Source organism: Equus asinus, chromosome 16 (assembly GCF_041296235.1).
Source record: "Equus asinus isolate D_3611 breed Donkey chromosome 16, EquAss-T2T_v2, whole genome shotgun sequence".
Taxonomy (NCBI): Eukaryota; Metazoa; Chordata; class Mammalia; order Perissodactyla; family Equidae; genus Equus; species Equus asinus.
Window position 1 is genome coordinate 14,881,171 of NC_091805.1, and position 12,710 is coordinate 14,893,880.

At 36.2% G+C, this 12,710-nt stretch overlaps 1 protein-coding gene across 30 annotated transcripts in view; it reads right to left on the reverse strand.

Annotated features, from left to right (window-relative positions):
• FUBP1 (far upstream element binding protein 1) overlaps window positions 1–12,710 on the reverse strand; it is a 34,201-nt gene that overhangs the window by 6,768 nt on the left and 14,723 nt on the right. For all 30 annotated transcript variants that reach the window (XR_011494823.1, XR_011494821.1, XR_011494817.1 and 27 more), the window contains 5 exons: window positions 12,210–12,370; window positions 9,807–9,958; window positions 9,638–9,717; window positions 6,179–6,307; window positions 4,273–4,347 (listed from right to left, as the gene is read on the reverse strand). Coding sequence is in view for 20 of the 30 variants with exons in the window: in XM_044748992.2 (XP_044604927.1) it covers window positions 4,273–4,347; window positions 6,179–6,307; window positions 9,638–9,717; window positions 9,807–9,958; window positions 12,210–12,370 (597 nt within the window). In the remaining 10 variants the exon portion in view is untranslated. The remainder of the gene's footprint in view (window positions 1–4,272; window positions 4,348–6,178; window positions 6,308–9,637; window positions 9,718–9,806; window positions 9,959–12,209; window positions 12,371–12,710) is intronic.

Sequence of the window (12,710 nt, forward strand, 5' to 3'; positions counted from 1 at the left end):
GTAGTCTATCATGGTCACAAAACTGATCAAAGAATAAAAGAAACTGAGTGAATAAAAGTTTAAGATTTATGAATAACTTTAAAAATGCAAGGGAAAGTCCCCTTCTATGGGCAACGGCACAGAGAAATTCCATATTCTATAAACAAAGTGCTCATGCTTTTGTTTTTCCATTAACTCTTTTCAAAGACGAAGTGAGTTTAACATTTTGATCTTAAGAGAAGACACAATTAAATCTGAAACAGGTTTCAATATTTAGACAACTGCCAAATATCCCAGTACCAATAGTAATAAAATCACACAATGTCTCTTACAAATTGCACACTTAAAACCCTGCTGACTTGAGGCCAAACCTGGTTAAGGCAGCAGCAATTTTCACTTCAGGTTTACAGAAGGAACTAAACATCATTGTTAGGAGATACTCATTTTAGAGGCAAAGTAACACCACAAAATAGTAGAAAGAGGGAGATGAAGCAAAGAAAATTCATCAACCTCAAATGTTCCCTCAAAAAGCAACACCCCCAAACTCAAATATCCCCATGGAAAGCTAAAAGTAAACCTGTTAGTCTCTAAGAAAAACAAACACTTGGGAAGTCATGAACATCTGACATTCCAAACTTGAAGGTGTCCAAAGAAAAACTCATCTGACTCCTCCGATCTGAAGGATAAATGTGATTCACTTTGCCCAGCTCAAAGTAGGTAAACAGCTTTTCCTATCTCATCTACTTATGACGTGGCTCTCAGAGAGACTCCTTGTTCCTTTTAGGTATGCTCCCTTTATAACTCTCAATTCAAAAACTGTTTTGACGCCAGATACAGTTCAGTCTATACTTTAGCAGAACATTAGTTAATATTCACATATAGCTTTACAACATATAAAGTTTTACTTTATTTCATTCAAGAGATAAGACTTGCCCTAGAGTTCACTTGTTAACATTCTATTACAGCCCAAGAGAGCCAGCCTTGCCTGAAGAGATTTTCACTCTCAGTTCTCTCTCTATACACCTGCATCTTTCTTACAACCACTCTCTCCCCATCCTTGTAGGTTTAGGGTACCATATGCTAAGGGTTTAGAGTCCACCATATCAGTGCGTAACATTATAATGGCCTTCCTCAAGTCAAACTTTTCCCAAAATGCTTTCATTAATCCTCTTTCAAACAGGAATTGTCCCTCTCTACCTTGAAACCCTGTTTGTTTTCTTTAGGGTGTTTACTTATTACAAAAATTCCCTTCATTCTACCTTCAACACCCATCTCCAGATTGCTGCCATTCCTGATATCACTTAAATTTCCTTTCTTTAACCCTCTAGAATCTCATCTTTAAGAATTTCTCTCCTAAATTTTCTTAGTGTTAATCCTAGGAAATACACAAATGTTTCAGAAACAAACCTAATTAAAAAAACTTAACTCATATCTCTTTAATAGAGATTTATTTACTAATAAGCAAACTGACAAATTTACAGTGTTAGTGGAGATTTTCTATTCTTAACAGAAGTTGAAATTAGGCTTCAAGAGCTGGGAGAGGCAGGCTGGTTTGATGAAGAGGGCATTGGATTGGGAATCAGGACATACAGACTCCTAGGAAATCCTAGCTCTGCCACTGGAAGAGTAAAACTCAGCCTCTCCAAATAAGAGAGCTGGATTTGAAGATAAAGATCTTTATCTCCCTGATATTTTATTACACCTTTCTTTAAAAATCTTGAAGAGTGAACTATATTAGTTTTATGCTTTAAGGTCTCTTATTTGTGGTTATCCTAAAAAGATCTTAAAGACAACTAATGCATCTAGAAGAAATTAGTTAAGCAACCATTTATAATAAGAACATTTATAGGCAAAAATAAACTGACCTTGTAGCTATCATTAAAGACCCGACAAACCTAACATTATTTCCTTTAAGATTTACATATAAGAGGAAATCACTCAATCGTCCACTTTGCTCATAAAATTGACAGCTTGATCACTGTGATGCTACAGAAAAACACAACTGAAAAAAAAGTGGGGGTTAAGGAGGATCTTCAGTCAAACATAGTGTTACTTATTTCCATACCACCTTTTCTTCACAAAGGATTCAAGACAGGCCAGCAACTATCTCTAAAATTAGAATTTAATAGAGTAGTCAGCAGGGAAAAGGCAGAATATGAAAAATTAAAAGAGTAAGGGGAAGTGTCTACCTTTAACAATAAAAATTTGAATGGTATTAAGATCCTGCAGATTACATTCAACATACCCACTCATTTTGGGAAAGTAAAATGTAAAACAGCTAAGTAGTAAATCTATTAATGGCCATGTTGCAAAGCAACAAGATAAAATCAAACAGAACTCACACTCATTCCTCAGTAATTATCGAAGTCCACCAACAGGCCTTTGTTTTGTTTTGTTTTAAAGATTGGCATCTGAGCTAACAACTATTGCCAATCTTCCTTTTTTCTGCTTTTTCTCCCCAAACCACCCCCCCAACCCCCCGGTACATAGTTGTATATATTTTAATTGTGGGACGCTGCCTCAACGTGGCCTGACGAGCGGTGCCATGTCCACACCCAGGATCCAAACCTGTGAAATCCTGGGCCATGGAAGTGGAGCGAGCAAACTTAACTACTGGGCCCCGGGGCTGGCCCGTTTTTACCCACTTTTAATAATAACGTAGGGAACATCTCTGACGTATTTCTCTTTGTGAAAATACAAGTTGGACCTGATTTTATTTTTAACCTCAACATGATCAATTCTTTAAAATGGTGATGTTATTTCACTAATGTTAAGGTGACCCTAGGCCCTGACTACCTGTTGTCACGGAATGATTAACAGCAGCATACTCAGCTATTCTCACAAGTATCCCAGTTTGGACAAGAAATTATGTGACCATCCAAAATTAGACTATACTGCTTTGAGGTTACAGGTTTTTTTTCAAAGTTTCTTTTTGCAGAATTTTAGCTATTGTAGATCTGGCTAAGATAAGCTGGGTCACAAAAACGAATTAGTAATCTGTGAAAGCCTCAGGAACAATAATGCAGCGTGACTTCCCTGGAAAGTCATTCTAATAGGAAAAATTATTTTTCTTTATATAAACAGAAATCAGCTGTGTGTAAACATCCTATCACCAGATGCATAAACTTTTACACAAAGAAAATTAATACAGTCACCCTCTGGAAACTTTTCTTTCTGTGAAAAATGACATTCTTTGTCAAAGAAAATACTAAAATTTACATTGAGAACCACAAGGAGACTCTGTCTTATGGCAAAATTCTACCATCTATAAGAGACACTTTTTTTATCCCAGTGAAGAATGGGCAAGTTTATCTGTTTATTTTTCATTTGTGACAAGTGATTGTGGGATAAGTGTGTTGATTTTAAATAACTAAGAGCATAAGCATCTGAAAAAAACTATTTGTCCGGAAGTGTAACATCAAGTTCCAAATGGTCCCTGAAAAAAGCAAATTTGGGAGACAGGCGTGGGACGTAGACCCTCTTCACAGTGCAAATTCTGGTTCCACTTAGTAGTTGTGTAACCTTTGCTTCCCAGTCTGTACACGTGAAGTGTCAGTGAAGACACAATTCGTTTCATTCACAGCAGTTTGTAGTAAGTATTTGCAAAGCACTTCATTCACAACTGTACAATAACCAGAAGAGCAGGGCACCTAGCTATATTATGCCCACAATCACATTCTCAGCATCTATCAACTATGCTTGGCATGTAGAATATGCTCTATACTTACTGAATGAAAATGGCCTTTCTAGGTGACTGTTTTTCTTTTTCAATATATGCAAATATTATTTAATTAATTAACTTTCTCTGTTACTGTAGGTTACTTCTTAGCTGCTTATTTGCAGCAAAAATACTACTACACACAACCAATTCTTGCTTGGTGCTCTAGAAATTTAACCTATGCCATTTAGGCTACTAACAAGTACAACTGTCTCTGACAGAAGTGTAGGCAATATTCAATGTCATATCTACCAGTGGGGAAATGTTTAGTTTCAATCAGAAAGTGGTCGACAAATGCATTTAGAAATAAAAAGATTTCCTTGTTATATAACCACAAATTTAAGAATTATTATTTGTAATAACCTTGATATATCTGAAAGTTCATGGACTTTGGAATGCATTCTTGCTCAATTACTCTGCCCATCAAGACTTTAAAAGTTAATGGATGAAAGATGTCCAAGGTAATAAAAACATGGTATAAACATGCTTTTATCAAAACCTTCAGCCTTCTAGGATGATATTTACTAAACATTTCCATTTAATTAAATGTATAAAAAAAGAAATGTAGAACATACCCATTTTCTTGTAGTACTCTTCCCAAGCCTTGGTATAATCAACCTGTCCAGCTGGAGCTGGATTCTGCTGATCTCCTTGTTCAAGAAAAAATAACATAAAAAAATAACATTAAGATTTTTAAAAGGCAATTTTGGCCCTTTCCTTCTGTTCCTTGAGTGGAGGAGTTGCATGTGGCCTGTGAGTGAAGGTAGGAAGGAGGTGCTGTGTGGCAGGGCATCCCTCATGGTGCCAAATACTGTGTGGGGGTACGGAGGTGGTGGACAGAGAAGGTGATCTATGTATGTGGAAGAGGAGTTTCACTGAGCATCTAAGTAAATTCACTGGTCAAATAAAGAAACACACCAAGGATACCTGGGTTTCACCATTTATAAGCATGGAAAGGGAAAAAGCTAGAAAGAACCCTGAAGTGTTGAAATGGAACTGCAGATGATATGAATGTATAATTTTAAAAATACACACATATATGGATATTTATGTGTATGTAAGCTTATTTCCTAGCTCTGTACACTGAAAGGAGCTGGAAGCAATGAACACACTGAGTTTGATTTCTAAATACTATCATCTACTACCAAGAATCAGGACTCCTTGGAAAAACGGCTTATTCTAGCGCTGGAGCCCAGAAAGCACAAGACAAGTATCTTACTGTACAAAAAAGTAAGGAAATGCTTAAAGAATAACAGGCACCTCAAAAGGATACAGGAGCCATCTTGAAGGTACTCCTGACTGGCCAAATCTAGGACAATAATCAAAATAATAGATAGTTTAAAATACTACCTATTGAATAAAACAGGAATCCATAATGATATAAATAAATAAGAAGAAAAAGAAAGCTCTTCTCTACGGCAAAATACCAACTCTTAAATGTAGAATGAATGATGGAAACAGAAATTACCATCACAGTTGCTAGTTCAATCAGGGAGGTGCTATCAATGAAGGCTAAGGATGATGGGTAGAAGTTCACTGAGGAACAGAATAGTGGTATAATCTCAGTATAACTCTCCAGAAAACAATTAATTTCAAAGATAAAAATGGTGATCTTATGATATAGAAACCTGGCAGACACCAAAATGACCAAGTGACCACGGTTACCATCTCCAGAGATCAAACAGGTCAATATTATATGACCCCTGATGCAATGCACCAAGAAGAGCACAGCATTATTTCTCAGGAATTCTTGCCATATAAATAGGATCTTATGATCATGACCTCATTCACCTTCATGAGAAAAGCTGAAGGGACCTAAGTTGACTGACAGTCATCCCACAAAACAAAGCTCTGCACTCTTTACAACATGAAAAAGGCTAAGGAATTACTCCTGATTGGTGAGACTGAATAGACCTGATTGGTGAGACTGAATAGACCTGACAACTAAATACAACATGTTACCAGATGGGATCCTGGATCACAACAGAGAAACTGTTGGAACAACTGGTGCAATCTGAATAAGGGCTGTGTACTGGGACACTAATGATGCATCACTAGTGACTAACTGATTTGGAGGGCTAAATGATGGTTATGTAGTTTTGAAGTAATACCGAAAGGAGTATTTAAAGGTAATGGGGGCATCACCTCTAACAGCTTGGTTTTAAACGGTTCTGAAAAAGACTAATGATAATGGATATGGACACATGATAGACAGGGTAATGGAGCAAATGCGGGTTGGGGGATAATAACATTAACAGCTGGGTTATCTGGGTGTTCTTGGTAACGTATCTTACAACTTTTATAAAAGTTTCCAATTATTTCAAGTAACTTATTTTTAAAAAGGAAAGTGGGCTTACTGAAGCCATAACTGAATAATATCAGAAATTTTTAGGTATTATACATTGATGCATTTCATACACAATTCCAAACACAAGTTTTCACTTTCACCTACCAAACACATTCTTTAGTTACCATAGTTACCTTGTCCATTGGTTTGGGTTGTAGTTGGTGCACCAGCAGGAGCTGCAGGTGGTGGCTGTGCTTGTTGTTGGTAATAGTGAGCATAGTAAGCAGCCCAAGCTGCTGAATTCGGATCCGTTCCTGCTTTAGCTAGAATAAACACAAGTTTAATGTTTGCATTTAAAGTCATAATCTCTCTCACTCTCATATCTCCCGGCCCAGCAAATACACAGACCCCAAAATTAACTGGACATCAAAAATAAATAGTAAACAGAAACTTTCAAATTCTCGTATTATTTTCATTGTCATCACTAGCTTTTACTATAGAAAACTGTGGCTCAGAGATTAAGTGACTTTCCTAGTTTCTAGAAAAGCAGGCAATGCTTTGTCTCAAACCATCCTGTGCCCTTTTTTTTCCTCAACTGGTTTTGTCTCAAGCACAACAGTCCTATGTGTCAGATGACTAAAGGAAAAGATTCTTAGGAACTAACCTGTACAAGAAACAAACAATTATTTTAGAACTATGAACTCTGTCCTTCTTGTTGTCAACGAAGAAACAACTTAAAAGTCTCGGAAAAAGAAACAAGAGATCAGCCCTATTTTCTATCATATTTCACAGTGATTATCTTAAAACATCAACTCTATGTCACTACCCTGCTTGAAATTCTTTGTGTATTCCCAAGGGTCTTCAGGATTGTCAAAGCTTCTAAGTATAGCATATCATTTAATATCTTTAACGATCTGGATTCCCTGACTTAACCTTGTTCCATTCCAGCCTCATTTCCCCTCTTTGTCAATATTTTTCCAACACTTAAGTTCTGGCCACAGTAAATTGCTTATATTTTTCAGAAGTCATTATTCCCGTATGCAGGCCTTTAACCACGTTATGCTTCCTTTGCACTTGGCTCACCCTCACTCATCCTTCACAAAAATCAACTGATGAATTACCAGTTTTGAGACTTCTCAGCCAGGAACAGAAATCCTCTTCTTCTGTTCTTTATACTAGGAGTATCATATGGTAATATAAGTATACCTTTAATAGTTTATATCAAGGAGAATATGATTTCCTTAGCGTGAATCAGTATCTACATGTATTCTGTTTAGCCCTCATCCCAGACAGGCAGCCATTCTCAGCTGCTTAATAAAGGTTAGTGAAGTTTGAGAAAAAAGGAGTAAGGATTTCTAGAGTGATACAGTTTCCAAGGTGATACAATTACAAGACATTATACCACCCTCCAAACCATTCTCAAGTAATAAATGTATTGCCTTTTCTATGTTGGATATTTATGTCTCACTAGTGTCATTACCTGTAAACTGATAAAAATATTTCTGTTGACACTATGTCTGGACAGAGAAACTGAGAAAAGAGACTTCAGGAAGTGTTACCTGTATTTCTGAATGTGTAGACCATATAACAAAACCAGTTACATGTAACTAATATGTACTGAAAACTTAATATTTATTCAACCTGATTTCATTCATTTATTATCACTTTATAGAAAAGAAAACAGATTTAGAGGGGTTCAGCAACTTTCTTTCTATCCCACAATTAGTAATTTGTAAGACTGCAACTTACCCAGGTGTGTTTCACTCTGAGGTCTAAGTTCTTGGCTACTACAAAAATCCTCAACAGCCCATTAATTTTTTATAGAAACGGATTTTAGTTCAGAGAATATTGACTCTCTTGTCAAAATAAGGGCACATTTAAATACCAGAATGTTTAATCAAATTCAGCAAAACAATTTCATTTACATTATTTTGATTTTTACATATGCTAAGTCTAATATAAGCAATCTCTAAACCCTGATACTTTTAGCTAAATGAGTTACCTCTTTCCCAACGGCAATGCTGGAAGCCACATTCATAACTAATTCTTATAGTGGTGACTTCACTGCTACACTCCACTTGGGAAAATGAGATTGTGATAGAGACCACTTCCTATTCTCATCATTTTTCTCAATCACGCTAGCTACTCAAACACAGGGCTCACAGATGCTCCCACATATCCAAATTACCCAATACAAATCCACCCCTTAACTTGCTCAAACTCTTGAATCTCTTAAATGGTGTGGTTCCTCTGCTTAATCACACCATCCCAATTAGCCTACAGGAGGGAAAGAAAAGTCCTTCATTCCTAAAAGACTAATTTTTAGACTATATTACAGTGAATCATATCTACCCCTCCTTTCTGTAAGTCCTTCTGTCACAGTGATGCTAACAGTTGGAGTGCACTCTTTTACTACAGAATGTAAACTCATCTTTGCATACCCAGATCCTAGCACACTCAAGTTGCTTCTTGAATGAGTGGAAGTTATGGTTATTTGGTGACTGTCATGCTGTGTCATCATACTCCACAAAACACAATCCCTACGAAATTGAAGTATGTTATCTAATAGAGGGCCACATAAATACCAGAATGTTTCATCAAATTCGCTAAAACAATTTCATTTAAAACAATTATTTTAGTTCAGTTTTTAAAAAAATATACTAGTGCGGAAAGGAATCCATAATTCAGTACCTGCCTTGAAACTACTCCAGTGAAAGAGGCCTAAAAGGTATAGTAGGTGAGAAAAAAGGATCATAAATGTCACTTGGTCTTGATGAATGCCCCTGTGACCATGACGGAAAGAAAACTACAGGGTGGGAGAAGATGCAAGAATAGAACAGAATGTAATATATATAAAATCTGGATCTGAACAGAGGAAATATTTAACTAAACATATTTTAGAGTTCTAACCCACAGGTATTAAATACAGGCCTGATTTTTACTAATATATGAAGTTACCATATCAGGAATACTCAGATACAACTTATGTATCATATTTGAGATACCTGGGAGTTTAATGAGGAAGGATTAAAAACACCATTAGACTCATGTAATTTTTTTTTTTTAAAGATTTTACTTTTCCTTTTTCTCCCCAAAGCCCCCCAGTACATAGTTGTGTATTTTTAGTTGTGGGTTCTTCCACTTGTGGCATGTGGGATGCTGCCTCAGCATGGCCCGATGAGTGACACCACGTCAGCACCTAGGATCCGAACGCATGAAACCCTGGGCCACTGAAGCGGAACGCACGAAGTTAACCACTCGGCTATGGGGCCGGCCCCTAGACTCTCATAATTTTATAAATAAATGTACACTAACTATTCTTTCAAGGATAATGTCGCAATTAACACTATACATTTGATGGCAGTGGTATCTAAAACCTAAGACATGGTACTTCTTCCAATAGCTTTTGGCTCTGTTTATCACTTCAAAAGCAGGGAAAGTCATTTGCAGGTAGAAAAAAGTCACATGAACACAAACCATAATCACAGCAGTCTTATACACTGTGGCAGAACCAGAACCTAACACTCTTCTTGAAAGAGTAAAACAAGTGCAGAAAATGCACACAATATAGAATCAACACTAGAAAATTTAAGAATGTAACAGGTTTGGCAAACAAACAATACAGATTACAGACAAATAATAAGCATCTTTACCTGGATCAGGAGGGGCCTGCTGCTGCCAATGTGGATATGCATTTCCCCACCCCTGGGGAGCATAGGGGGCTGGAGGACCACTGAAAAGGATAGAAATCAATATAAAAATATGATTTACCAAAAGCTACAATCTTTAGGGGAAAAGCCCAGAATCAAACCCAATACTTACTGAGGAGCAGGGCCAGGTGGTCCTGGATTATAAGGTGCAGGGTTGTATGGTCCCATTGGAGTTCCAGGCCCTGGAGGCCCAGGAGGCCCATGGGGGCCTGGGACACCATGGGGCCCATGGGGTACAGGTGGCCCTAAAGGATTTACTGGGCCCTGCAAAAAAGGAGAAAGACATACAAAAATAAGAAAAACAGTAATGGTCGAACATTTCAAGGGCCAAATAACCTTTGATTTCTACTCTTTTATACAGCCACAGCAATAAACATTAAATTTTCCTTCATTTCCTCAATCATGTTACAACTATCTCAACTATATCATATTAATGAGACGTAAAATTCATTAAAATCAATAACATTAGCAAAGAATTGAAACATTTCCTTTACCTTCTGTTCTTTTCAGACTATTATCCCCTTTCCACTACTCCCCTTTCCTTTTATAAGTCTTACTTTTACATTTCCATCTTAATCATGGAAGTTTATCAAATATCTGGTCCTTACCTCTAAGCTCTTCTCTCTTTGCAACTACTGAGTCTACTCTCCTAACATTAATCAGACACCCACCTTGCAAACATATCCCCCAAACTGCTTAGGCCTTATCTTGCGAACTGTCTACTGAATACCTGGCCAATAATGTAACTCCTAGTTCTCACTGGACAACTAAAGTCCTCCTCACCACCTTTCTGTCACCGAACCATATTTAGGTCGATAATTTAAATTTATTTCCTCTTTTGTCCTTTACCATAATTTTCTAAATACCATGAAAGTTTTCCTTGTAATTGATTTAACAAATCAGAATATTTCATATCCATATTATGCGACATCATAATTAATAATGACTCACTCAATTCTTTTTATAATCCAACTTGTAAAGACCACTAGATTTAACTGAACACATACCTAAAACACACCTTTCATGCAGTTAATACTGACCATGTGATATTTTGGACAAAAATGCTTAAACTACATTTAGTTTTAATTCTTCTTAATACAAAATAATAAAGCTAAACTTCATAACTTCCAAAGTTCCTTTTACTAACTTGTCTAAGTCTCTAATTGCTATTGTTATCCCTCACTTCTATTATCCATAATCTATCCTTTCTAAATAGTAAAAAAGGATTACTGAAAAAAGTAGCAACATTTTTATAGGGCTATGTACCAGGCACTCTTTTACATAATACACACATGCATACTTCAATCACTTAATCCCTACAACCCTGTAAGGTAGGTACTATATCCTCATTTTCAGAGGAAGAAACTTCAGCACAGAATAAATAACTTACCCCAATGTCACAGCCAGTAAACGATTCAGAGTGTTTTGAACCCAAATAGCTTAACTCTAGAGTCCAGGTTCTTAACCACTATACTACACTGCTTCTCTAGAACAACCTATCTGGTTTGCCCATCAATCCAGAAGAAATCCTGATCCATGCAGGCTAAGGATAGTAAAATCCAAAACCAAGATGTGCAATTCATTTTTCTGGCATCAATCTCTGTCATTACTGATTCCACAGTTATTTTCTTCATTTTTTTTGAACAATTACATTCATTCTCCATACCACAAAACTTAAATGTTGGTGTATATTTTCATGATATTCTTCAAGTGTCTTTTGTACATCTATTTTTTGTCTTCCCAAGCAGACAGAAACAGTGTCAACCTTATTTTGCACCCCATTTACAACACGGCAAACATCAAGAATTTTCCTAACAAATTCTAATTATTATTAATAATTTAAGATGCTCTCTCACATCGTATGTTAATTCTTCACGGTAAAAGAATACAGGAAAGCACTTTTTGCCACATTTACAAGAAAGCAGTCAAGATTCTTCATGCTTTTTTGTACTACCACCAGCAAACTTATCTAGAGAAAAAAGTTCCAAATTTGGCTGTGTATCAGAATCACCTGGAACATCTTTGTAAAATTAGATTGCTGGGTCCTACTCCAGACATTATGAATCAGAACTGTGTGTTAATGTGTAAAGGTGAATACTCAGGATTTGTAAATTTCTACTTTAAAGTAAGGGACGCATTCGATTCATCTTTGCCTCAAGAGGGTTGGGTATAGTAAGCCCTTAATAAATATTGAATTCTCGTTAACTATCTCCTTCAAGTATGTTTCACAACCCTCTATCAACTGTAACGTCCTATCTGCAAGTAATGCTATTTTCTCTTATTTACCCACACCCAAATATAAGGTTGTAAACATCTGTAACTATGTATCTAATTGAGTTACCCTTGTTCCTGGAACATCTTTTCTATGTTGTATGTATCTATTATGTGTTCAGACCTAAAATCTTACACCAGAAATGGACATTTTTCTGTGCAGCACATCGAGGAGCATCTGAATTAATGTCTTATTTAACTAACAGGGTTTATGCTATAAATTGGAAGTTTAAAACATACTCACACCAATCTTTTCTTCTATGAGTTGCCGAGCATAGTCTATTTGCTGTGGAGTGCCACGAATTGTAAATAACTTCATATTAGGATCTGCATTAGGTGGAGGATTTCTCTGAAGTTCTATTCTTGCACCAGATTGTTGGCTTATGCTTTTTATGGTTTCACCTCCTAAAATCAAAACACAGTAATTTCTCTAAAGATTCAAAGGATACAAGTGGAAGAACTCAACAGAAAATGTCACAATTAAATGGGCCATTACGAGAAAAGTTTTGACCTGTATTCCATCTGCCAATATTCTATTAGGATTTTCCATGTATTCAACACTTTAAATTATATAAAGAACTTTAAGCTTCTTTTAAAATTCATTTAAGTTTCAAACACAACTTGGTATATCTGTACCCAACATTATGACAAATTATAACTTACCAAAATATTTGGTTCAAATAAATTGCTTTTACAAGCAATGTAAATATAAACTAACACACTTATTAAAAAATTCAAAATTTTA